General features: G+C 44.7%; 2 protein-coding genes across 5 annotated transcripts; one reads left to right on the top strand and one right to left on the bottom strand.

Annotated features, from left to right (window-relative positions):
* Positions 1–1717: 1717 nt before the first annotated feature.
* On the bottom strand, positions 1718–12983 carry fam161b (FAM161 centrosomal protein B). Of its 4 annotated transcripts, XM_042338032.1 has the most exons (11): positions 12745–12983; positions 11277–11608; positions 10731–10870; positions 8604–9011; positions 7417–7751; positions 6561–6688; positions 6050–6217; positions 4978–5077; positions 4011–4162; positions 2575–2717; positions 1718–2403 (listed from the first exon to the last, which is right to left on the bottom strand). In XM_042338032.1, exons 1-10 carry the CDS (start codon positions 12838–12840, stop codon positions 2594–2596), a joined length of 1983 nt encoding a protein of 660 aa, XP_042193966.1. In that variant the 5' UTR covers positions 12841–12983; the 3' UTR covers positions 1718–2403; positions 2575–2593. The 4 variants fall into 4 exon arrangements, with proteins under 4 accessions (XP_042193966.1, XP_042193965.1, XP_042193967.1 ...); XM_042338031.1 differs by having other exon boundaries at positions 1718–2717; XM_042338033.1 differs by having other exon boundaries at positions 1718–2717; positions 7417–7748.
* A 1415-nt stretch (positions 12984–14398) lies between these two features.
* On the top strand, positions 14399–23321 carry coq6 (coenzyme Q6 monooxygenase). Its single transcript, XM_007906025.2, is given in 13 exon segments — positions 14399–14621; positions 15829–15963; positions 17124–17182; positions 17649–17775; positions 18160–18290; positions 18382–18489; positions 18934–18996; positions 19651–19758; positions 20522–20724; positions 21345–21460; positions 22139–22210; positions 22213–22304; positions 22665–23321. Coding segments are annotated over 13 exon segments (1398 nt in total). The 5' UTR covers positions 14399–14467; the 3' UTR covers positions 22695–23321.
* Positions 23322–26583: the final 3262 nt, after the last annotated feature.

Raw genomic sequence — 26583 nt, 5'->3', positions numbered from 1 at the left:
ACATGTGCACGATTTGTGTTTGTCAGACAGTGAAGTGCACACTGTCTCCCTGTAGGTGGTGCGTACAAGGTCTCCTGGAGAATATAGGTGCAGATTTACAAGGTATTACTGACTTGGAGGAGGGGGTGGACCCTAACATGACATTGTCTACCTGGTAGGGTGGTCCCAACCATTTGGCTGCCGAGGGCCGGATGCCCTATTCGAGAAACCACAGGCCACACAAGCAATATATTTGTGTTTTGCTTCCAGAAACATAACATTTACGGGTTATGGCGAGAGCGGATGGGCCAGATGCAATGGAGTGGGGGGCTGAGTGGGGGGAAGGCGGATGTAATCGAGCACCCTGGACCACCCTGCCGTTATAGTGACACTGTGCAGAAAGTCAACCACAGTTTCTGGGTTTGGGCCAGCGAACGGTGAAGGAAAAAAAAACAATGGCAGTAACAGACGAACAAGTATTACACCAAAGTGGTGACGTTTCCTGTTTAGCCAGCTGCAGAGTGGCGTCGGTGCTCAAGAACTCGAGGATGTCCATCAGCCCAAAAGATCTGCAGGGGAAGCAGCCAGAAAAGTTTCAAACGGTCAAAATAATAAGCCAGGAAACGTTTGATGATCAACTGCCAATTAACCTGCAGAAACTACCCCCCCACCCACCTTTTCTTCAGATCTTTCATTTGTGAATTGCTGAATTCCTGAATTCTTTGGCTGCACAAATGCCAGTGGAATATCTGCTGAATATCATAGGGTCCTAGTTTGAGAGCTGGGTTGCACGGTGGGCCACATATATTGCCCTTTCACCTCCTGGTCCCTGCTTATCTCACCACCACTGTGTTTGGAAAGCTGGACGCATTTGGCTGCCGCGTTTCATCGATCCACTTTACAATATATTCTGTGAAGCACTTTGAGACGTCTCATTGACGTGATAAGGCGCAATATCAAATACAAGGCTTATTATTAATATTAAACTTGATCCATTCAGCAACAGATGTGAGTTCATAGGATAATAGTGTTCCTAACTTCCCACAGAATGAAAAACAGCCAAACCTGAATCATTAACTGTTTTATTGAAAGATGGGAAACATTTAATATTTAAGGCACGTGAAGTAAGGAAACGTGCCTAAGGTTTCGCCCTGCCCGAGAATTGAATCCAGGTCCTCTCGTTTGCGAGGCGAGTGCTCTAACCACTACGCTATAGGACTCCAAATAACTAGAAAAGCTCCTCACCCTATCTTCATTGAACATTGCAGTGTGAAACTCTTTTCCATCAAGCTTGAATCCCAACCCTGGGACCCCACGGGGGGATTTTGTAATACACATGGGAGTCATGGTCTTCAGCTCCAGATCTTGCTGGGACTATTGTATTCCTGATGAGCTCTCAGTTGAGGTGCTGGCTCACAGCAAGATTTTGTCACTAAAATGTCTTCCAAACTTTTGTTTTTCTTTCGCCGATAACAGACTGATCTGCTTCCGATTCAGTATCACTTGGTTACGCGCGTACAATGAACGGTAAAGCGATGGTACTGTAATATCTATGGAATTGAGCTTTTCCTACATTTCACTTTAAATAAAAATGTGGCTTTGCTGCAGATCTAATGGACAGTGAATTCAGTGCACTTAAGAGATCTAAATGCACAATGTTAATATTGTAAGAGTGGGGTGTGTGTTACCAATGTGATTTGGTATGATGCAATAGAATTTCACAGCAAGGAAGGGGATGTTCAATATCAAATTGCATTTATTTTTAATCAAGGCACAGTTCTAGGGAAACAGTGGGGAAAGTTTGATAAACCTGCTAACTCTGAGGGTGTGTGGTAGATAGGCTGAAACTTGCTCTGAGCTGATGAGTAACATCTACAGTGTGTATTTAGCTTCATTTGTGCAGTTAGCAGCCCAAAGTAATATTTCCAATTTACAGTTCTGTAGAATGCATTACAGGGGGGGGGAAGGGGGTGGAAGAAACGGAATAAAAGCAATTTCACAATGGTAATCTGGTACTAACTTTTTCTAAGGTCTAAAATGAGGACACAGGATGCATTTTCTTGCTAGAGGTCCGTATTGGTTTCCGAGGTGTCTTGGGAGACGCATAGTGAGAGGTTCATCAGTTGATGTATGTACAGGGTGTCCACAAAGTCCTATTTACACCCCCCCCACCCCATCACAAAACAGAGATACAAAACTTCAGAGGAGATGAAACAAGATGTCAGAGATGTATTTCACCTCCTCACTCCATCCATGCTATGGAAGATGTGGCACCAAATGTAGTGACGGATCATTATCTGCCATGAAAATGCTGGCGCTCACACACGGGTCCTCTAAATACAATTAAACACTTGTACTGAATACAACTAAGCAGTCTAAATACAATGATCATCATTCTTCCAGTTTCAGTTGTTGGTCAGTGCACTGTAGAGATAAACACGTGGGGGTAACTTTGTGAACACTCTGGAGAGAACGTGCGAGTGAGTTGAGACTGACTGGGTTGATATCAATGGTTTTGAATTTGAAATTGCAATGATAATATTTTTAATTAAAATGTTATCGTAATTTTTAAAAAGAGGAACATGAGATGTAAACCTTTTCCTTTGAGCCGAGACTAATCTTGGGAAGTCTCAGAGTTTGCTCTCTCCTCGTGCTCTCCGATCTCTTCACCTTTCTCCTGCCCTGGTTTGGTTTTCTCTACAGGTATGCTGCTGCTGCAGCTCCTGGTCTGTGCTGTCCTGCGGAAGAGGGGAAAAATTCTCTCCTTGATTAGAATCTGTTATACAAACTCTCGAGGCATAATGGTAAGTAAAGGTAATAATAGTAACAATAATAATCCTTGCATTCGATATAAGCGCCTCATCACATCTTTGAGACGTCTCAAGTGCTTCACAGGATATACTGTAAAATGGATTGACTGTGTATTTTGTGGGTGAAACGTTGCAGCCAATTGCGCACAGCAGCGTCCCACAAACATTCGGGGATTGAGTGACCAATTACTGGTTATAATTTTTTTTAAAATAAAAGCGGAAAAGCGATCCGCCAAGTGACTAACGACAGGGCTCCTACTTATTACTAGGTAAACAGAGGCGTGTGGCCTACGGAAACTTGCCCAACGTTTAGTCCTATCCGAGAATTGAACACTGGTCGTCTTGCTTGTGAAGCGAGTGCTCTAACCACTAATTATTGCACTAAACTCACTCCCCAGAATCCATTTGGACTCCAGCCAGTAACACTCCCACATACTCTATTGTTCTCTTTTAAAACCATCTCCTTCAGACTCCAGCCTGTAATTCAAAATTTTCGTTTGGTGCACTCAGTGAGATTATTTTATTCTAAGTGCCTCGGGACCTGAAAGGCACTATATATATGTAAATTTGTATCGTATTACAACATCAATAAATTATAATTGTTTAGGGCCTTTCACATCGGGAGCACGTCCCAAGGCGCTGGACAGTCAAGAATTTGGACCTGAGGTAGGGGTAGGAGGACCAAAGGCGTGGTCGAAGAGGAGGGTCTTGAGAAGGGCCTTGAAGGAGGCAATGGCGGGGGCGAGCAAAGGGACTGGGGTTGGTGTTACAAAGGATAGGGATAGAAAGACTGAAGGCCTGACCACTGATGGAGCAGACAGGAGCCCGCTGAGTGGAGGGTGTGGACAAGTCAGTATGGAAACCAACCTATTACATTGTATACCTGTCCCTGAGAATAGCTCTGAGACATTACCATATTCTAACATTGCTATTAACTGTACATGTCTCTACGTTGGAAGGTCTTAGCCTTGGGAGAGGTTAGGAACATGACACAGGTTACAGACTAGTTGTTCCTCGGGCAGCAGGTGAAGGCCTATGGTTATTAGTTACAGGTCGCATATACAAGTGTCAGGGTCATGCATCTGATTTGCAACATAATCTATATTGTGTTAGAACCAAAAGTAGTATGTAAATCAATCTTGTATAACATTTTTCTTTATTAAAATGCTAAAAGATTATTATTATTATTATTAAAAGGTTGTCGTAGTGGAAAGAAACTACCTATCTTCAGGCTCGCTGCCATCCTCCTCGTCAGAGATTGTGAGAGGAAGGTGCTCCGTGCATCTCCCTTTATCCCAGACAAACTCTTCATCCACGCCAGCTTTATGCAACGTATCACGGTATCGCCTCTCAGCCTCCTTTGTTGCGTTTTTCTTTAAAAGGAATATAGCTTTGTCAAGAAATCATAATAATCTGCATGTCGTTGAGTCGTCTCAAAGCGCTTCACAGAATATAATGTGAAGTGGATTGACCGTGTATTTTGTGGGCGAAACGTGGCAGCCAATTGCGCACAGCAGTGTCCCACAAACAGTCGTTGATTGAGTGAGCATATTTTTGTTTATTACCTCCAAAAAATCGATCCACCAATCGACTAATAACTGGGTTCCTAGGTATAGAGGCGTGTGGAGTAAGGAAACTTGGCTCAGGTTTCGCCCCACCGGGAATCGAACGCAGGTCCTCTGCTTGCAAGGCGAGTGCTTGGGATGCCCTCCCAATGTGAAAGGCGCCATACAATGGAATTTTGTTGTTGTTGTGCTCTAACAACTACTCTACGGGACTCCACAGAAAGGCCGGAAAAGCAGTAGATTTTTCCACCTACAGACAAATATTGAACGCGCTCTCCTGAAAATGCTAGCTCAGTTACAAAGGCACAAGGCACCCTCCAGCACACTGCCCATCCTTCATGTTTCTGCCCAGAGAATGAGTGTTGGTAGTAGGCCATTTGACTAATATGAAAAGAGATCATTACAAGCTGGCCTTCTGATTGATTTGGGCTATTCATATGTACCAGAAGTCCTGGCAAACCCATCATTTAATTCCAGTAAACTTCATGGGTGCCTGTGATTGCAATGTAAATTGAACAAGCATGTGTTAAGCATGTTCCTGGTCATTTGGTTGCTCAAACGACCAGGAACATGTTTAGCGCATGCTTATTCAATGTGCGATTGAATGCACACAGTCTTTGTACCTGAGTAACCTGTTCAAAGAGGTATGGTCTCCGAAGCACTCGTCTCTTCATCTCTTCCAGTTCTTTCTTGTATTCCTTCTTCCTCTTGGAGTCTTTCTTCCTGAAACCGTGACAGTGAAAACAGACAGAGTTGAGTTGAGTTGATGTCACAGTTTAGGGTCATCACATTGCTGTCTAGTTTCTACAGGGTGTCCACAAAGTTCTGTTACTCCCAGCTTTTTTTTATAGTGCACTGACTAACAGTTGAAACAACAACAAAAAAATTACATTTGTATACCATGTGGATGAATGATGATTGTATTGAGAAGTACTTAATTGTATCAATACAAGTGTTTAACTGTATTTCGACACCCAGAGGATCAGTGTGTCTGAGTGTGCGCCGTGATTTTCACGGCAGATAATGATCCATCGCCAGTGACATCTTCCGTAACCTAAATGGAGTGAGGAGGAGTGGATGCATCTCTGACATCTTGTTTCAGCTCCTCTGTAGTCTCATAACGCTGTGTTGTAAAGGTAAGAGGGGAGGGGGAAAGGTGTGGTAAGTGGCGGTACAGCACTTTGTGAACACCCTGTACACGAAAGCTGTGGGCAAACAGAAGAAACTCACTAGGAAAATCAATCCTTGGTCTATGTCACCATCTGATCTCAGCCAGGGTGTTGGCAGTAATGTGCCTGTTAGCCTCAATATGCCTGCACTGGGAGTGGAGACAATCAGTTCACAGTGACATCAATAGAAATCTGGTAAAGGTAGGATTGGGCTCAACGATAATAATAATAGCATTTCCCCAGCACCACATTTGAGCATCATCCCAGCCTATTGAGCTCAAAGTCTCGAGCTGGAACTTCAATCCACAATCTATCAACTCAGAAGCGAGAGTGCTACTAACTGGGTCACCGTAGTCCCTGGGCTTTGCTTTCTGACTCTCATTAAAATTTCTGGCCTACCTCCCAGACACTATTACAATAAGCAGAGGAAAGAGACTTGTTTCATAGCAGTAAGTTAGAATTCCAAAAGCAGAGGCTTGGGAGTTTGTCTGTTCACCGTTCCAGCTGGGAGACCCAGATTACAAACCTGTGTTTCTGCAATTTCTCTTTGTAGGTCTCCTCGAGACTCTGATGGGGATCCATAGCTTTTGCTCGTGACAGTACTCCTTTGCTCATTAGTTGACTATTTAAGTTGTAGCTCTCCATCCATCGAGCTCTCACTTGCTCCTCCACATCTTGTTCCTCTAAAGATTTTCTACGGAATAAAATATAAATATATATATACACATTATATATAAAAACTGGCAGGTGGAAAATAGATTGGCACAAAAACAATGTGTGGACAAGATTTTTTTAAAATAAATGTTTCTACAATAAACCTCATATAAATCAGTTGGGACCACACATTTAATATGACTTATGCAAAATGGCGTAGAGGCAAAATGGCCTCTACGAAACTTTCTATGATTCGACAAGATGCCTGTAGCAACATTTAATGTCCAGGAGTCTTTCTTCCTGAAAATTAGAAGGTGGGTCAGTCAGAATTAAGAGTTTATGTGGTGGTGCTTAGGGTCTTTTCACCTTTGAGCTCTCTTTACCTAATAGCCGCCTGCCTTTTCCTTGTGGTGTCTGAAATGTACATGGGCAATATCTCAGAAGACAGCGATGCAATTGCACTGTAGGATTTATCTCTCGTCAGATGGGGCTTCCCATTTTTAGTAGAATCCTTTAAAGAGGAAAAGAAAAAACAATGATGTTACGGTTCAGTGCCTTGGGACGTCCTCCCGATGTGAAAGGCGCTATATAAATGTAATTTTGTTGTTGTTACACCATAATATTTGTTTTTTAAAAAGAAAAAACAATATTTTATTTTTGTTATTCTTAAGATTGACATTTTTCTTTTATTTGGCAAATGTGTGAAAATGATTATTCTTCTGTATGATACATGCTGGGACATGCTGCAATGAGGGCAATACACATACAGCCCAAGTGAGGTCTGTCACACAGTGTAACACTGGAATCCAGTAACGTAGTGGTTAGCTCGCTCGCCACGAAAGTGAGAGGACTTGGTTTTGATTCCCAGGCAGGACGAAACCTTAGGCAAGTTTCCTTACTCCGCGCACCTATTTACCTAGCAGTAAGTAAGAACCTAGTTGTTAGTCGATCGGTGGATCGCTTTGCAGGTGTAATAATAAATCCCTTAAAACAAATTGGTCTCTCAATCCATGACTGTTGTGCTCAATTGGGTGCTGAATTTCACCCACAAAAATAGTCTTTACAATATCATCTGTGAAGCACTTTGAGATGTCTCGACGAAGTGATAAGACGCGATATCAAATGCAAAAATTACTATTATAATTATTAACACAGGCTCGACTTATCACACATACCCAGTCTGGGACATTGATTGTATTATAGTGTCAAAGAAGAAGTGATATTAAACTTGTACGTCACCTTCAATACAACTTCGGTTCCTCTATTTCTCTGTGCCCGTAATTTGGCTGTAAGAAATTCAAACGGCTCACATTTTGTTGCTTCCTTGGGCTTGTGCTTACTCCCCACGTCCCTCTGAAATGCTTCATACAGTTTGTCAAAGTCAGGAACTTCCATATTTATTCTGGGCTTGAACTTGGGTTCCTCCTGCAAAAATCCCAGCCTTTCATCTTTGGCCTTCAAGGAACTTGCGGCCAGGGACTTCTTGTAGGGCTCAGTATTGATAGGTGCAGCGGCACTTTTCATCAAATCTGCCGCTCTCATCTGTATCCTTATCTTTCTCAAGAGCTCCTCTTCTTTAAGAGAGGTAGAAAAACAAGATTGTTAACCCAGAAAATCTCGCAAGTAACATGGAGGCTAAGTGGCTTGGAGAACTAATATACAGCAACAGGTTCCCAAGGGGAGCACATGCTCAAAGCTGCATGTGCCAGGCATTAGAGCTGCCACTACGAGGAATAATAATAATAGTAAAGGGAATTGACTGTATATTTTGTGGACAAAGGTCGCCACCACAGCAGTGTCCCACAAGTGTGGATTGAGTGACCACATTATTATTATTGTTATATATTTTTTAGAAGGAATTATTACTCTTGGAAATCGATCTGCCAATCGACTAACGACCGGGTTTTACTTACTGCTAGGTGAACAGAGGCATGTGGAGTAAGAAAACCTTCCTAAGGTTTCTTCCCACTCAGGAATCAAACACAGGTCCTCTCGCTTGCGAAGGGAGCATGCTAACAATACATGGAGTCACTAAGTGAAAGCCAAATGTCTCCCAACAAGTGAGAAGCAGAAATAGAAATGTTAAATGCAGAGTCAGCTATGGACTTGTGTTGGTGTTTCTAGTGGTTATGGTATCAGATCAGTGGGTCACAGGATTTCTGGAGAAATTCAGAAGAAAAAAAGAGTTTCTTCCGTTTTATACGTCAAAATATCTGAAAGCACTTCACAGTAATTATGATAATAATAATCCTTGCATTGGATATAACACCGGTCATGTCTTCAAGGCATCTCAAAGCATTTCACAGAACATACTTTAAAGTGAATGGATTGCGTACTTTGTGGGTGAAATTCAAGTGTAGTGACGGTTTTTCATAACGGGCTGAAATACAGTGTACTTTCACTGCTTAGTTCATTGTTCAGCTCACCTTTCAGCTTCTCACTGACTGTTGCGTCCTGAACAGACTTTGGAATTTTCTTTTTCAATTTCTTCTTCTCCGCATCCAGCTCTGCTATGTTGGCCTGTTGGCTCAGTTCCTCCTTCCTCTTGTCCTGCCGGTCAGTAAAACTGAACGGTTTCTGCATGGCCTTCAGGAGCTCTTTCCGTGTCTCGATCTCCTTCCTTCTCCTTTTCTTATTGTACTCATTCATTTCGTTGAAGAGCGACAGGTAAACGTGAGCAGGAATGGGGTGCGCATGGAATTTTCTTTGGAATTCTACATCTTCTTTCTTCTGCCTTTCTATTAGCTCCCTCTGCAACTCCAGTAATACCTTGGACTTGAGCAGATTGTTTTTTTTATGATCTTCCCGAATGGTCATGTGGAATGGCTTGGGGTCTGAATATATAAACAACAACAATAAAAATTACATTTGTATAGCGCCTTACATGTCGGGAGGATATCCCAAGGAAAGTTAAATTGGTTCGTACTTTAGATTACATTGATTAGTTAGAGCACTCTTCTCACAAGCAAGGAGACAAACCCGGGTTTGATTCCCGGATGGACAAAACCTTGGGCAAGCTTCCTTACACCACACCCTTCCGTTTGCCAAGCAGTAAGTAGGAACCCGGTTGTTAGTTGATTGGCGGATTGCTTTCCGGACTTAATAATAAATCCCTTAAAAAAATTGGTCCCTCATATGTGTATGTTATGTGACTGTGGGTTATCTAATGGATATAGATTGTGGCAAGATAATGCAACAACAGCTATTTGAAACAGGTAAGGATATTGAAATGACCATGTAGAACCGAAAGTATGCAAGAAATCTGCAGGGGATATTTCATCATGATGCCCTTAGAAGAAAATAACCAACGGTTGTGTGGAAAACATGGTTTATTCAGTAACAGAATCACAAAGAGCTTGAATTCTCCTCTTAACTATTGATGCAATAACAAAGTAAAGTTAATGAGCACCGATGTGAACAGTGAACTTTGATTCAAAACAGCTGTAAATCTGCAGTGGGAACCAGATTGAAGCTGTCTTGTAAAAGGCACTTTGCCCTTGTACTGCTGAATAAGCAGGAAATTCTTACCTAGTCAACACAACAATGGATCATTCTTTTAAGGGTTAATAATAATAACCCTTGCATTTGATATAGCACCTTATCACGTCTTCGAGATGTCTCAAAGCGCTTCACAGAATATACTGTAAAGTGAATTGACTGCATATTTTGTGGGTGAAATGTGGCAGCCAATTGCGCACAACAGTGTCCCACAAACAGTCGTGGATTGAGTAACCAAATTATTATCATTTTTTTTGAAGGGATTATTACCCCTGGAAAAGCGATCCACAAATTGACTAACAATCATGTTCCTACTTTCTGCTAGGTAAACAGAGGCAAGTGGAGTAAGGAAACTTGCCGAAAGTTTCGCCCTGTCTGGGAAGCGAACCCAGGTCCTCTCACTTGCGAGGCGAGTGCTCTAACCTAGGGGATAATTAATGATAAAAGACCATAGGTCCAGCAACATTACCTTACACAATGTGGTGATCCACCATCTATTAATTAAAAAGTTCTTAATTCCAGTGTAGAAATTAATGGTTTCCATAAGGATTCAAGCAAGTATGGAATGACCTTGCTTCTTCTACAGCTCACACAAAGCCTACCCCACTTTGTGATTCACATACTCAATCTTTCTCCTGGGGAACATTTAGTACCGCTACTCTCATTAAAATAGATTGGTTTACAGTTCTTGGAATATTGCAGTGAAGTGCTGAAGCCCGGTGGCACATGAAAGACTGTGACAGCGAGTTCCCAGATATGCGATCATTAACTAACGGAGACAGGTAACTTTACCTATATCAAAGCTATTTTACATAGTCAGTCAATTGGACCTGTGGAGTGAGACCGTATAATTCTTTTTGCTTTCCCTGAATATAAACTGGCAAAAAAAAAGGTAGTACAATGCTAGGCAATTCTTGGTTAGGGAATGCTGGGCAGATAGTTATTCACTTCATTTTTGTAACTTCCATCAGATTTTGCTTGAAGATGTGAAATGTTTTTGTGTGGTTTGGAGGGTCTGGAGCAGGGGAGATAATAGATGTATAGATGGATCTTACCTGTAATTTGCGACATCCAGTCTGATGTAGAACTCTTATGTGGCTTCTTCAGTAGTGTGCAGATCTTTGCCACCATTGTCTGAGATTCGATCAAACCTTTGAGCTCATTCACAGGGTAGGGTTTTCTCACTTTTGCCCATCTGAGAAAGAAGAAAAATAGCCGAGGGTCAGATAAATAATGCACAAATTTGATGTTTAAATCGGGTCTAGCTAATTCAGAGAGGGTGAGATTTGGAAAAAAATTAAATGAGTTTTTAATTTCAACACTCTGGATCGATGCAGGGAGGAGAAAGAGCATATATTTGTATCAGAAAAGCAATGTTCACAGGAGAATTAAACACGGAGAGAAATGGTAGAGCTCATGGCTTGATACCTTTACTCCTTTGTCCTGTGTTTGGGAGCTAGTAATCTATTTGAGAAGTATGTTTTAGGAAGCACTTTGACACTGTGGGTGGTAGGAGTCCATGAATGGTACTAAATTATCAGGAATAGAAGGGGCAGTTTTCTATATCTGGAAGGATTTATGAATAACAACAACAGCCTCACCCTGATGTAATAAGCTTGGAGATTCTATTATCAGCAAGAATTCTTCTCCCACTCACTGAGAAGAACCTGTCCTGCTCTTCGCTCACCCTCGACTTTCTCATATTGCCCTGATTTTTCAGGTTAGATAAACTCTTGTGCTGATCGTACAGCGTTCCTAGCTCCAGTAGCCTCTGCCTAAACACATTGCTGAGGGTCAGAAGCTGATCACAGTTCTGATCATCAGCGTTCGCTGTTTGCTCTTGTCTCAGAAACTCCAGGAATTTTTCAGTGTTGCTCCCATTAAGCTCAGCTGTAGGTTCGTTGCTGTAGTTAGAGGCATTCTCAAACAGATCCTGAAACACCATATAACAATAACCACTGCTTAGAAGACATTAGAGTCAGTATGAGGAAACATAAGCACATTAGTTACTTTGGAAAACCCCAAATGAAGTCCATTTAATATTATATATTAAATGGACTTCAGAATATATACATATAGGATATATATTAAAATGAGAAATGTAATACTGGTTTCAGTAAACCCTGGGGAGTAGTCTTGTTCAGACAATGACAATCACTGTCTACAACAACAACAAGATTCCATTTATAGAGCGCCTTTCACATCGGGAGGACGTCCCAAGACTCTGTACAGTTGGGTCAGGACCCGAGCATTGGGGGGAAATGGTCAGTGTGAGAGGAGGGAAGGGAGGGAACGAGGAGGGGGTAGAGAGTCGAGAGGGGAGCTGAAGGCACGGACGGTCAAAGAGAAAGGTCTTGAGACCGGCCTTGAAGGAGGAAAGGGAAGAAACAGCGAAGGCACTGGGGATGGAGTTCACGAGCTGCAGAGTTCTAAACTGAAGCCTAAAGAACTGGCACCTTACAGGGCAACTGGCACCAAGGAATTGTGCTACAACCTCAACGTGCACACCGGATACTGAATGTGGTCTCTCGCTATATACCGATACTGTGAGGCAGCAAATGGACAAGGCAAACAGGAATCTGGGCCACATCGCCAAGTCAAGTGACTTCAGACCACCAGACGACACGGATCGCGCTGCACATTCGCTCTGGTCGGGGATGTATCCGGGTGGGGGGGGTGGGGGGGTGGGGACTGGACTGCATTGCAAACAACTTTGGATGAAAAAAAGAAAGAGACCGAAAAGAGCGAAAGAGAGGTCAGAAAGGAGAGAGGGGGAAAAAAATAGAAGCTTTGCAGCTCTGATCATCTGCACATGTGTGTCCTGTGCGGTGGGGGGGGGGGAAGGGGCGGGGCCTGGGCCGGTTGCCATGGCAACCGCCGCTCCACACAGGCCCCGGGCGTTATATTTCTTTTTTTTTAAACAAAAACGAACAGAAACGAGAGGGGGGGAATGGAGGAGGAGGAGAGGACGAAGGGGGAGTAAAGTATTCGGGTGACTTTGAGGCTGTTTTGTCTTTTAAGAGAGAGATGTAAACACAAACTGCGAGGCCGCGCCCCGGGGCCGCTGACCTCCCACAGGCCGCCGCCCGCCGCCTCCCACTCCGGCTCCACAGGCTGCCTGACGCAAGAGTTGGTGAAGACGGACGAACTGTGAGAAAAGAGCATATTTTTTTTTCTCTTCCCCCCCCTCCCGGTCCGGAATATGACAGATAAATTATTTATATATTATTTAATTGGGGTCTCCGTTCGCCGCCTCGAACCGAGAGAGGAAACCGCGCCACTTCCTTTCCGTCCCTCCCTCCTCCCGCCCTCCCGCTTCTTGCCGATTGGCGCGTTAGCGGCCGCCGATTGGCCCAAAGGAGCCGTCAATCAAAGCGCCGACTCACCCCCCGACTGTCGATTGGTTCTCCGCGCTGTCGATCACACGCAGCTCCCGCCTTCCAACACGTGATGAGTCCCGCGGACGTGATGAGTCAGGCGCACCGACGTCCAGCAGCTCCCGCCCCCATTAGCTCGCGTAACTGTCAATCACACCGACATCCCACCCATTCAGCCTGCCTGTCACCCATTGGTTCACTAGTCTGTCCGTCACAGACAAGTCCCCACCCACCAGCCACCTACTGGTTCCCTTCACTGTCACTCACCCATTCACAGCGACCAGGTTGCTACCACAACAACAACAGCATTGCATTTGTATAGAGCCTTTCACGTCAGGAGGACGTCCCAAGGCGATGGACAGACAGAGTTTTGGACCCGACCTGAGGGTCCCGGTGGGGGAGGAGGGAGGGCAGGGGTGGAAGCAGGGAGATCGAAAGCACGGTCCAAGAGGAGGGTCTTGAAGGTGACGAGGGAGGGTAATAAATAAACTTGTATTTATATCACGCCCTTCAAGCGGGATAGCTTCCCAGAGGGCTTGACAGTGGCAGAGTCTGGGGGAGAGGGAACGGTACCACTGAGCCTAACGACCACTGAGCTGACACACAAATCCTACTCACTTGTTGGAATTATTGGAGTTGATTTATAATATCCACATCTTTGCATTTTATATATATATATAGCACCTTATTGCAGCATCATTATTATTACACACAAGTCGCTGCATTTTACAGTAAAAATCTTTTACTTCATCATAATAATAATAAAATGCAGGATCCTTGCACTTGACATAACGCCTTACCACGTCGTTGAGACGTCGCAAAGCACCACATCGCTTGCCATTGATATCGCTGTCTGGCAAGCTTTCCCGCTGCTTGTCCAACTAGGACCACGTTAGGACTTTATGACTTGGCAAGAGTTAACAGGAGCCGAGTGGGATGATGACTCCCTGCCCCCAGTGACTGGTCTACCCTCCCAGGTCCTGCCGGTGAGCCGGGCCGGGCCGTCATCAGCCGTGCCCCGTGATCCAGGACTGTTTGTGGGACGCCGCTGCGTCCAATTGGCTGCCGTGTTTCGCCCACAAAAAAATACAGTCACTACACTTTACAGTATATTCTACGAAGCGCTTTGAGACGTCTCCGGAAGACGTGATAAGGCGCTGTATCAAAGGCAAGGATTATTATTATTATTATTATTGTTATTATAATCCATCAAACACGAGCTGCTGCAGGGATGACTGGTCAAGCTGCCCAGGTCAGGTCACTGAACCGGAAGTTCATGCGCGCAGGCTGCGCACCGATTGGCTGAGAGTGCGAGGGTGAGACCGGAAGCAGTAGCCGCACTTCCGCCCCGCACTGTGGCAGGGAAGGTCACCGGCTCCCATGGCTCCCGGGCTGCCGCTGTGAGAGGCCGCGTCATGGGGCTGTGGAGAGCAGCGAGGCTGGGGATGGGCCTCCGGGCCTTGGGCACCTGCCGCCGGAGCTGCTCCGCCGCCGGCTCTGCCCCGGAGCTTTACGACGTGATCATTTCAGGAGGAGGGATGGTGGGCACCGCCATGGCCTGCGCTCTGGGTGAGAGACACACACACACATAAACACAGGCCAGACCTCAGAGAGACACACACATAAACACAGGCCAGACCTCAGAGAGAGAGACACACACACATAAACACAGGCCAGGCACAGAGACACACACATAAACACAGGCCAGGCCTCAGAGACACACACATAAACACAGGCCAGGCACAGAGAGAGAGACACACACACAAACACAGGCCAGGCACAGAGACACACACATAAACATAGGCCAGGCACAGAGAGAGAGACACACACATAAACACAGGCCAGGCACAGAGAGACACACACATAAACACAGGCCAGGCACAGAGAGAGAGAGACACACACATAAACACAGGCCAGGCACAGAGAGACAGAGAGACACACACATAAACACAGGCCAGGCACAGAGAGACAGAGAGACACACACATAAACACAGGCCAGGCACAGAGAGAGAGACACACACATAAACACAGGCCAGGCACAGAGAGACAGAGAGACACACACATAAACACAGGCCAGACCTCAGAGAGAGAGACACACACACATAAACACAGGCCAGGCACAGAGAGAGAGAGACACACATAAACACAGGCCAGGCACAGAGAGAGAGAGGCACACACACACACAAACACAGGCCAGGCACAGAGACACACACATAAACACAGGCCAGGCACAGAGAGAGAGAGACACACACAAACACAGGCCAGGCACAGAGACACACACATAAACACAGGCCAGGCACAGAGACACACACACACACATAAACACAGGCCAGGCACAAAGAGAGAGACACACACACACACAGAGAGAGAGAGAGAGAGAGAGAGAGACATAAACACAGGCCAGGCACAGAGAGAGAGACATAAACACAGGCCAGGTACAGAGAGAGAGACATAAACACAGGCCAGGCACAGAGAGAGAGAGACATAAACACAGGCACCCTGAGTAAGGATGACCCCATTTTGTAAACCAAATCAGGGGACACATAAATAATAATAATTTGGTCACACAATCCACGACTGTTGTGGGACGCCGCTGTGCGCAATCGGCTGACGCGCTTTGGCCACAAAATATAGTCAATTCACTTTACAGTATATTCTGTGAAGCGCTTTGAGACATCTCGAAGCATGAAAAAATGCAAAGTTTATTATCATTATTTAAATTTTTAAGCAGAGAAGAGATTGTTTGCATGACACGTGCTGTCTTGTTTCCTTGCAGCGCAAGACCACAATTTAGCTGGAAAAAGGATCTTACTGCTGGAGACTGGAAATAAGAAAACTGTCACACAACTGCCCAAAACATACAGCAACAGAGTGAGTGCGCTCACTCCAGGCTCTCTGCTCCTCTTGAACAGTATGTTTGTAGATGGTCTTTAATACATGTTTCTCTTCTACTCAATGTTCTCGTACATAGTGGTGTAAAATAATTGTGTCTCGTGATCTGAAATGTCACTAAACTTCCCTTACGTCGCATTTGATACAGTGCAATATCACATCGTCGAGACGTCTCACAGCCTGACTGACTTTGCCTTTTTGATCATGTACATTTACTTTCTATGCATTTTGTTCACCTGCCCAACTGGGGCATTCATTCATTTGCAAAACAATAGTTGTTACGTTTTTAAAAAATTTAAAAACCGCTTGCACTTGCATCGTGCCTTTCACCATAGGATGAACAAAGTGCTTTGTTGCAGCAGTGTGGATCACTGAAGGGGGCAGGGAATTAACTTGAGCTCATAGTTTATCTAGGCTGTGTTGTCGTGTGTGACTATTTAGGTGGACTTCAAACATCCCGTGGCACTCTTGCAAAAGAGAAGGGAGTTTCTCCCTGCGTCCTGGCCAACAATCCTTCAAATAAAATTGGTCCTTTGCTTCATGGCTATTTTTAGGACATTGCTGTGTGCAAATGGGTTGCAACATTTACCTATAAATATACAGTTAATGTAGTAGTTTACAGTAAACCTGTGAAACGATTTGAGACGTTTTGAAATGCAAATCTCATTACTAGGAAGTGATGTTTTCTTGGCATCCTGATCACCCAGATTATACAGCTTGCTTGGCCCAACCAGTCTACGTCCATGTTTATACTCCACACCAGTCTTCATCCATCCCTCATTCCCTCTTTCTATTCCCAGATCGGCTTTGACATGAACGTTGGCCAGTTTTTAGCACACGGAAGCCATCCATAAGTCCTCAGCTTTGTAAACGAATCCAGCATTATAATGGGCTTTTACCGTCACTCCCTGTTACTGTTACGGAGTGGCCTTTGTGAAGCTTTGATTGCTTAAGAAGAAATATCACAAACTCATCCCCACTCAGAATGTAACAAGAATGAAGAATGTAACAAGCACAACTTGCATTTATATAGTGCTCTTCACACAGGGTATTGTCTCAGAGATCTTAATGGTGGAGGAGCACAACTGAGGGGTAGAGGAGTGAGCTGGAGAATTGCTTTCTCTCCCTTTGCCGATGATTGTTTCAGCCTGATGTTTCTTCCACTTCCCTTTCCTTTAGGTGTTGGCGCCTGGGATCATATCAGCAGCATGAGATATAAGCCATTTAAAAGAATGCAGGTAATTTGTTATAGTATTGATATGTCTTTCAATTTATAATGTTTCTCCTTCAATACAATTTGTTCTTAATGCTGATTTTTTTGTCACTGCCTTCCTTATTGATACCCAGTTAGTCTCCAGCATTTACCCCAAATCACACTGCGGTCTCTGAGCCTTGGCTCCTGCTAACCTGTGCCTAAGACTCTCCGGTATTAGTTAAGCAGGATGTGTCCGTCCAGGGAAAGAGAGCGCATTCCATTCCAAAAATCTCTTGTGATTTCCATGTGGAGGTGGGATGTGTGGAAATCTCAGTTTGGTTTGGATACTCTTTAAGCCGGTAATGGATTTCCGCGCGTCTCAGGCAGCCACTCGACTGATCGAAAAAAATACCCGGATAAATGGGGATTATCTAAATCGAACGCTTGGTTTCATTTATATCACATGTGATGTAACACCAGGTCTCTGAACCTGTCTGTTCCCCCGCCAGGTCTGGGATGATTGCTCAGATGCCCTGATCACGTTTGACAAGGGCGACCTAATGGAGGACATGGGTTTTGTGGTGGAGAATGATGTGGTTCTGTCAGCTTTATCCAAACAATTGGAGGCGGCTGCTGGTAGGTCTTGGCTTCTTCTTTGATATAGCGGCTTATCACATCTTCTAGGCTGACTGTACAGTCAATACAGAATTGGATTGAAGTGACCGTATTATTATTATTTATTTATTAAGGATTTATTACCCCCAGAAAAGTGATCCGTCAATCGATTAACAACCGGGTTCCTACTTACTGCTAGACAAACAGAGGCGTGTTGAGTAAGGAAACTTGCCTAAGATTTCGCCCCCACCTGGGGGTCGAACCCAGATCCTCTCGCTTGCGAGGCATTTGTGCCGATCACTATGCTACAGGACTCCACTAGGGGGAAAGTAAAGGGGGAGGCGAAAGTTTATTTTTAATAGACTGTTACTTTGGGACAAGGTAACTTGTTGGTGTTGCTCTCAGACAGGGTGGAGGTATTGTACAGGAGTCGTGTGGTGAAGTATACCTGGCCAGAGGCTTACCAGTCTCCTGAGGCCAATCCCTGGGTACAAGTGGCGCTGGATGATGGGAAGACACTGCAGACTAAGCTGCTGGTGAGTGTCCACAAGACTCTTGAAATGTAGCAGCTGTAGCAAAAAAAATTGTCTCACAATTTAAAGGGCCTAAAATCTCCTTTCGAAATAGATCGGGGCGGATGGGCAGAAGTCTACCGTGCGAGAGTCTGCCGGCATTCAGACAGTGCGGTGGCAGTACGACCAGTCTGCTGTGGTCGCTACCCTTCATCTCGCTGAGGTAGGAGATGGTGTGACTCTCCAGCCTCCTGCTTGTCCCAAGTGCCCTCCGTTCTACCATCGTTGGCTGCACTTTCAGCCACTGCGCTCTGGATCACTCTCCCTCAGCTCCTCCACTTACCCCCTCTTTCCTCATCTTCAGGTCGTGCCTGAAGACCTTCCTCTTCGACCGCGCCTACATTCACCGCCTCCCCCCACCCCCCCACCCGGCTCGGGGTCGTGCTCAACCACTGCCAAGCGCTCTGGGACACTACCCTGCATGAGGGGCGCTGTGTAAATGCAGGTTATTCTTGTTTTTGATCACAGGCGTTGAGGCAACAGCAGTGCCCTGATGTGCAGAGTTTCAGCGAAGCCCAGTGCTGATGTGCTGGGGTGAGGTGGGGAAGGGAAAACAAATGGAAGATTGTGAGATTCGCCTCTAATGAATTGCCTTTTGTATCCTTAGCCCACAGACAATAACGTAGCCTGGCAGCGCTTCCTTGTGACTGGACCTATTGCGATGCTTCCGGTCAGTTTATCTTTTTGTTTAGTTTATTCGTGAGTTTATTTTTACTTATGAGCTTACCCATTTCCTCCACCCCCCCCAGCTCGGGGCCAAAGCCCTGACTGTCCAGCACCTTTGGGGCATCCTCCCGATGTGAAAGGCGCTATAACAAATGTAATTTGTTGTTGTTGTTGAGTTTTAGCTATTTAGCTAGTCTTTAAGAGCATGCTTGCCTTTTGTAAGTTAGCAGTAATTTGCCTCTGGCTAGTAAGACTCCAACCAAGGTCTCGTCAGGTGATTTGGGGAGATATTAAGACTCTAGTGACCGACTTTTATTCTGGTTTCTTGGTCAATATTCTTTCCCCATGTAAATTCACATTAGTAAGTGGGAACCCGGTTGTTAGTTGATCGGCGGATCGCTTTTCCAGAAGTAATAATCCCTTCCCCAAAAAAATAATAATTTGATCACTCAATCCACGACTATGTGTGGGACGCTGGTGTGCGCAATTGCCCGCCGTGTTTCGCCCACAAAATATACAGCCAATTCAGTTTACAGTATATCCTGTGAAGCGCTTTGAGACGTCTCGAAGACGTGATAAAGCGATGTATCAAATGCAAGGTTTATATTATAGACCTGCAAATCTATTATTAATCAGACGGTGTTCCTCTTGCCGGCAGCTCTCGGATACCCTCAGCTCCTTGGTGTGGTCCACCTCGCACCAGCACGCCTCCGACCTGGTCAGCATGGACCAGGAGACATTTGTGGATTCCATCAATTCAGCTTTTGTGAGTGGAACCTGCAAGTGGGGAGAAGGGAGTGGGAGGGATTCCTTCCCCCTGTGTTCCTTATGTTACTTCTCCCATCTTGTTAACTAGAAGGAAGGTTAATTTTGATCATGCCTCAAGGCTTCCATTCCACGTGATAGGTTCTGAAGAATTTTACACACGGGACAAGATGCCATTTGCCCCAACTGCTATTTTCACTGCGCTCCATTTCCTCGGTCCAGACCGGAGATTGGTGACCGTGGCTCCGGTCTGTGGCTTCGGGCTCCTACTGTTGAGATCTCATCCGTCCTTCCGATGAGATGTTAACCCGAGGTCCCGCCTGACATTAAAGATTGCATGGCATCATTCGAAAAGAGAAGGGAGTTTCATTCTCTTCCGGTGTCCTGACCCCAAACAAAATCGGTCACTCACTCCACGACTGTTTGTGGGACTCTGCTGTGTACAATTGGCTGCCAGGTTTCCCCTGCAAAACCGCACAGTCACTACACTTTACGGTATGACCTGTGATGTGCTTGAGACGTCTCAACGACGTAATAATAATAATAATAATAATCCTTGCATTATCACGCCTCCGAGAGTCTTCGAGTGCTTCACAGACCATTCTGTGTATTTTGTGGGCAAAAGACGCTACATCAAATACAAGGATTATTATTATTATATGCATGTTATGGAATTGCGATGTGTGGAGGCTTCAAGGTAGAAAAACAAACCCACAGGAACCCTGGCCGACCCTTTGCATCTCCTGTTTCTCCTCGTGTTGCAGTGGAGCAATGAGAATCACTCTGAGTTGGTGGACACTGCCAGTTCCATGTTCCGGAGCGCCCTCTCTTTCCTCAACCCGACCGGGACCTCGGTCAGACAGCTGCCCCCGAGCGTGGCTCACATCGACCCCCAGAGCAGAGCCATGTTCCCGCTCGGGCTGGGCCACGCCACCAAGTATGTCGGGCATCGAGTCGCACTCATTGGGTAAGGATTACTGTTATCATGGGCTGGTGCTGCCAGCCTACATCGCACAACTTCTAGTGAGGGATATTGTGGACTGCATGAAATTAAGGTATTTGATGCAGGTTTTGTTGCACACAACCTCATCGTTTCTTTTACTGTGTATCGTTGGCAAAGCACGTAACCTTACGTAAGCCCTTAATGGTAAGCCCTCCACAGCCTTGCTCCTCCCTACCTCCCTGACCTGCTGACTCCATACGGGCCTGTCTGCTCCCTCCGCTCAGCGGGCTCTGGCCTGCTCCATGTGCCCTGCCCCATGCCCCCCGCCTTCAGCCTCTCTGCCCCTACCCTGTGGAACCCCATTCCACACGACCCTTCGTCTCACCCACTCCCTTGCCTCCTTCAAAGCAAGTCTCAAGAGCCTCCTCTTTGACCGTGCCTTTGGTCACCCTCCTACCCCCACACTCCGTGCCCTCCACCCCTCCTGATAGCAAACCCCAGCTCGGGTAAATCCTTGACTGTCCAGCGCCTTGGGACGTCCTCCTGAACCGAAAGCTGTGTAAATATCATTTGTTGGTAGTGGTGGTAGTGATGACATGCCACAAACTTCATTTTCGCCCTCTTATCCTCTTCTCTTTCTGCAGTGATGCTGCGCACAGAGTTCACCCTCTGGCAGGGCAGGGAGTGAACCTGGGTTTCGGTGACGTAGCCAGTCTCTCGCAGCACCTCAGCGAGGCTGCTTTCAGTGGCAAAGATCTAGGTAGGAGAATCATCACGTGGCTCCGTGCAGCTGAATTAGGGAGAAAGGCCGGGCAAGCGTTGTCTAGTATTTCGAATGTAGCCGCGTGGATGAGGTCCAGGGAGCTGCTGCCTTTCTGAAATAGCATCTCGTTGAGACGCCTCAAAGCGCTTCACGGGATATATTGTAAAATGAATCGACTATATTCTGTGGGCAAAACGCAGCACAGCAAAAGCGCACAGAGGTGTAGTTTAGTGGTTAAAGAGCGCTCGCCTCACAAGCGAGAGGACCTGGGTTTGGTTCCCGGGCAGGCAAAACCATGGGCAAGTTTCCTTACTCCACACGTCTCTGCTTACCTGGCGGTAAGTAGGAACCTGGTTGTTATTCGATTGGCGGGTCGCTTTTCTGGGGGTAATAATCCCTTCAAAATCAATAAAATAATAATAATTTGGTCACTGAATCCACGGTTGTTTGGGGGACGCTGCTGGGTGCAATAGGCTGCCACGTTTCGCCCACAAAATATACAGTCAATTCGAAGCACTGTGAGAAGCCTCGAAGAAGTGATGAGGTGCTACATCAAACGTAAGGATTATTATTATTATATGGAGAGCACAAGTCTTAAAGAGGAAAGTTATATTATAGTTATATTTGTCAGAATTGCTTTTGACAGCCTAGTCTTGCCTTTGCTGTTTAACCCAGGCTCCACAACATACCTCAATGCTTTTGAAACTGAGCGTCAGAGACACAACATACCCATCATGGCTGCCATAGATTGCTGAAGAGGTTGTACTCAACCAAAAGCCCACCGTTGGTGCTGCTCAGGAGTCTCGGCCTACAGGCGACAAATGCTCTCCCACCTATTAAGGTAAATTATATTTGCCATTATGTCAGACCTTTACCCCGAGTGATGCAAATGTATGTTTTTTTTAAAAATGTGGTTACTCAATCCACAACTGTTTGTGAGACGCTGCTGTGTGCAATTGGCTGCCGGGTTTCGCCCACAAAATATACAGTCACTCCACTTGACAATATATTCTTTGAAGCGCTTTGAGACGTCTTGACCACATGGCAATGCGCGATAAATTATTATTTCAAAGAGGATGAAAGCTGAACTGAGTAAATGCAGCGTTGAGCACTTTGAGGTGTCCTTCCCATGTGACAGGAGCAATATGAACGTAAGTTGTATTGCAAAAGTCCTCACCGTGAACTTTTCATTGTTTTACAGGAACAAATTATGACATTTGCAAGTAAGTGAATTGAATCGAACTACTTCGACAGTACATTAGGATTCCACTGCACACGTCACCACCGACCAGATAAGAGTGCCACACAGTCGGTCTGCTCTCACAAAGGTCTGAGTTAGGTAGGGTCTGGCTTTCTATGAAAGATCTGCTCGGTAAACTGTTTGTCAATTTATTTAAGAAAATACAAACAAAAGTAAAGTTTTTAAATGATCTGTAACCTCACTACTGTTTGTTGTGCTGGATATTTGAGTCCATTTAAACGAGTTCTTCAGCAATCGTGAACTCCACACTGAAAGTGCCTCAAGGCTGCAGTTCTGAGATGTGATGTTGAATTCACACTGCATCTGTCTTCCTCTTGTACATGATTACACTCGCTGTTTGCTTCAGCTGTTATGTCCCCTGAATCCTAGCAATGAACTGGTTTAGCCAAAAACAAAACCCTTATTTTTCAGGGCGATTCAGCAAGTTTCAGTGCTGATTCCTTCTAGTTTTTTTAATCTAGAAACTCGTATGAACAAGGAAACTGGTAATTTGTATAAAATTTTGGTAAATGTATTAAAATTGAATTATACAGATGTATATGGACACTTCAATTGTGGATGATTGTAATACGTATTAAAATGGGTCAAAGCACTTCACAGGATTTACTGTATATTTTGTAGACAAATCACAGCACCCAATTTGCACACAGGAATGTCCTGCAACCTGTCGAAGGCGATTCATTCCCTGGGCTGACAAGTGACTAACTTTTGGGGAAATTGCTTATAACACAGCGTGTCACGATTTGTTACTGATCAATTTCAGTCGTTTTAATACTCTCCCCTTTCATAGTTCAGTAGTTTCTCAGTCCATTAAGGTGTTTACAAAGGGAGGCTTAACATTTTGCTGCTCTCCTTGTACTGTTGAGCTTCACCGTATCTCCAGCAGAGGGTGTTTCCCAGCCCTTTAACTGCTTCGCTGGAACCAGCGACCAAGTGGAAACGGGAGGAATAAACTTCCACCCACGAACCTTCCAACGTTGCGTAGATGTCTGGATGGGGATCACGTTGCATCAAGTGATGGCACTCCCGCTCCCAGCATTGTGCTCTACCCGCTTCCTTAAAACATCTGTGAATCTGTACAAATTTTAAAACATCCGTCACTGTCTGGCAAGCTTTCCCGCTGGGACCATCCTACCTGTTAGGCTTGCAGACTTAACGGGAGCTGAGTGGGATGATTCCCTTCCCCCAGTGACTGGTCTGCCCTTCCAAGTCTTGCCGATGAGCCGGGCTGTGCTATCAGCAGTGCCTTGGAGTATTGGGAACGCTCCTGGCTCAGGAACCGGACTGTCGAGACCGCCAGAGGGCTGGCTCGATTCTGACATTCCGTTGCCAGTCCGTTCATCTCCAAGGAGACCCCGCATCACCTTTCTTTCCCACGGAGGAATTTTAAAAAAATACAGAGCGAGAGAGAAAATTGCATAGATTGGGTGTTGACGGTTGTTCGATATTTGAATGCATCAGTTACATCAAAGTTTCCATTTAGTACTAGAATTGGGTCTGAATGATAACAATTCTCTTCTTCCATCACACGAGTTGAATGTAGGTTAAAAAAAGATCGAATAGACGATATATCCTATTTTTATTAACATAAGTAGAATTCACAGGTTATTAAATATAAATCTGTTTAAAAATGTCTCCAAACATATACAATTGAATTTACATTACAGGCATGATACAAGAACATTTGGAACATTGAAGTGTGTGTTTCACTTTCCTGAAATCCTCCAAATATTAAGTGAACGTTTATACAAATGATCATTAATTACAAGTTGTTGTGTGGGTGATGTGCAACATAGAATTAGTTGTTACCCAAGCAGCATGATGTGATCTTTGTTGTACTCTACTCTGGAGTTGGGCACTGTTTTGTAATGACTTCTGAAGAGCCAGACAGTTGTTCCTGAGTAAGCTCTCCACTATATCCCAAGATAAGTTACTGAACAAGACTCTAGGTACTGTTTAGAAAAATTAGCTTCCGTGCAGCTGCTGTGGGATTTGTCTGCCATCAGATCATTTGTGCACTGCCTTTAACAGTGCGCAAACCTTCAAATCAGTCAGGACTATAACATTTAATATGATTTACATGAAGGTTGAATTACAAACAGTAAGCTGTATAAATTTAGATTTAATCAATAATCTACACTGCACTTCTGTAGTTCAATGCAACCGACGTGGTGATGGGCCAAGACTACGTTCAATGCAGACGGCTGGTAAGTGTATTGCGTCGACAGGTTACGACAACATTGCCCGTGATTCAATGCAGCCGGTAAGTGCAGGAGTAATTGGAGGGTAAGGGGAGTGGTACTAGGAGATAATTTGTTTTATAGAAATATGACTAGTGCAAAGAAATCTAAGTGGTTTTGCCAGGAAACTGAATGGGACTTGGGTGTGTGTAAGGTTTGGGTGATTAAATGATTTATAAAGATAAGGCTTCTGTGAGTTTCACTGTATTTCAGCCAAGGATCGATCTTCACTTCAGATGTGAAATGAAAATGAAACTTTTTGGATCTGGTAACAGTCAGCACCAAGTCTGAAACCACATCCAATTTTCGTTTTACATGAAGCTTTCAAAATGTGCATTTTTTAAAAAAAAAAGTTACAAGGTTCAACAATATATATCACACCACCATGGTTTGTTTATCTGCAGTCTGATCTCAAGTCTACAGGCAACTTAGGAGTCCAGAAATACAAGTCGCTGAAGCCTGGGCTATAGTCGGGAGTTTGTGAAGTCATTTAATATCACTACACACCTCCTGGAAGACCACTCACCTATTCCACAGCTTAAGAAAAACTCATATGAGCTGAACAGAAAAATCATGTTGATTGTATAGCAGCTTTGGTAAAAAAAAAACTGAACAACTAAAATCATTTGATGTGCAAATCAGAAAGGAAAAGCAGTGGGAGGATAATGGATCCCTGCTGGTTCAGCATCACAATCACATTGTAGTGCTAATGGCAATGATCAGAACATTCAGGCTACCAACACGCTGCTTTGTGTTGAGGCGGTGACCATCTCGAATATACTCGGATATAAACTGTCAAAGTCTAAGGCGCGTGGATCAGAATTTTAGTTTAGCTGAGTAATTCCAGGAATAAGATTATTCCCTGATGGATCTAATTGATCCTGAGGATTTTCCTGATGAGCTAGGAAGTGGAAGCAGCCAGATTCATCCAGTCAATCTTTGGCATTGATATGGATAAATCAATATGACAACTCTGGGTTCCTTTGGACATGCCAATGTCCAAAATAATATTACACTTATAGAGTACCAGTTTTTGCATGTGTGCATAAGTGTGGTTCCACCATTGAGGAATCCATGCATAGAATGGTTTCATTTCTGGAATACAATGCCAATTGTCATCAATCCAGGTTGTGTCAATATTTGAGCTGGACTGGACTAAATCATGGTGGTGGACATCCAAATCAGAGTGTTTCACCAGCAGGGGCTCCAGGGAGCAGGGATGTGTGGTGCAGTCATGGTGTGGTTTATTTTCCACAGGTGTCCAAAACATGAATTGCTGCCAAATCGAAAAATGTGGGCAATTATTTGAGTGATATTCCTCACTGTGCAACTCAGGACTATAGAGGTCATTTTAAGTCAGAAATGCAGTCTATTATGTCTCAAAAGATAACGCTATTAGTGACAAGATAAAGAGCAGTTAGTTCAGAAGTCCAGCAGAAGTTTCCTTAATTAGAGCCATTGATAGTATTAGTGGATTGTTTTCCCCCAATTTCTCCATCCCACTGCTTGAAAGGGTGGTGAAAGCAGAGTCCATAACAACTTTCCAAAGGGAATTGGATAGATACTTGAAACGGAAAAATTACAAGGCTATGGGGAAAGAGCGGGGGAGTGGCACTAGT

The sequence above is a fragment of the Callorhinchus milii genome, unplaced genomic scaffold (assembly GCF_018977255.1).
Source record: "Callorhinchus milii isolate IMCB2004 unplaced genomic scaffold, IMCB_Cmil_1.0 Scaffold9, whole genome shotgun sequence".
Lineage (NCBI taxonomy): Eukaryota > Metazoa > Chordata > Chondrichthyes > Chimaeriformes > Callorhinchidae > Callorhinchus > Callorhinchus milii.
This window is presented reverse-complemented; position numbering and strand designations above follow the sequence as displayed.

What these genes read in the sequence shown, in the direction of transcription:
- fam161b (XM_042338031.1), bottom strand. Translation starts at nt 12,840, where the DNA reads ATGCTCTTTTCTCACAGTTCGTCCGTCTTCACCAACTCTTGCGTCAGG. An exon ending in CTGGATGTCGCAAATTACAG is followed by an intron (nt 9,012 to 10,730) that starts GTAAGATCCATC and finishes TTATATATTCAG; the next exon opens with ACCCCAAGCCATTCCACATG. An exon ending in AGTCAGTGAGAAGCTGAAAG is followed by an intron (nt 7,752 to 8,603) that starts GTGAGCTGAACA and finishes CCTCTCTTAAAG; the next exon opens with AAGAGGAGCTCTTGAGAAAG.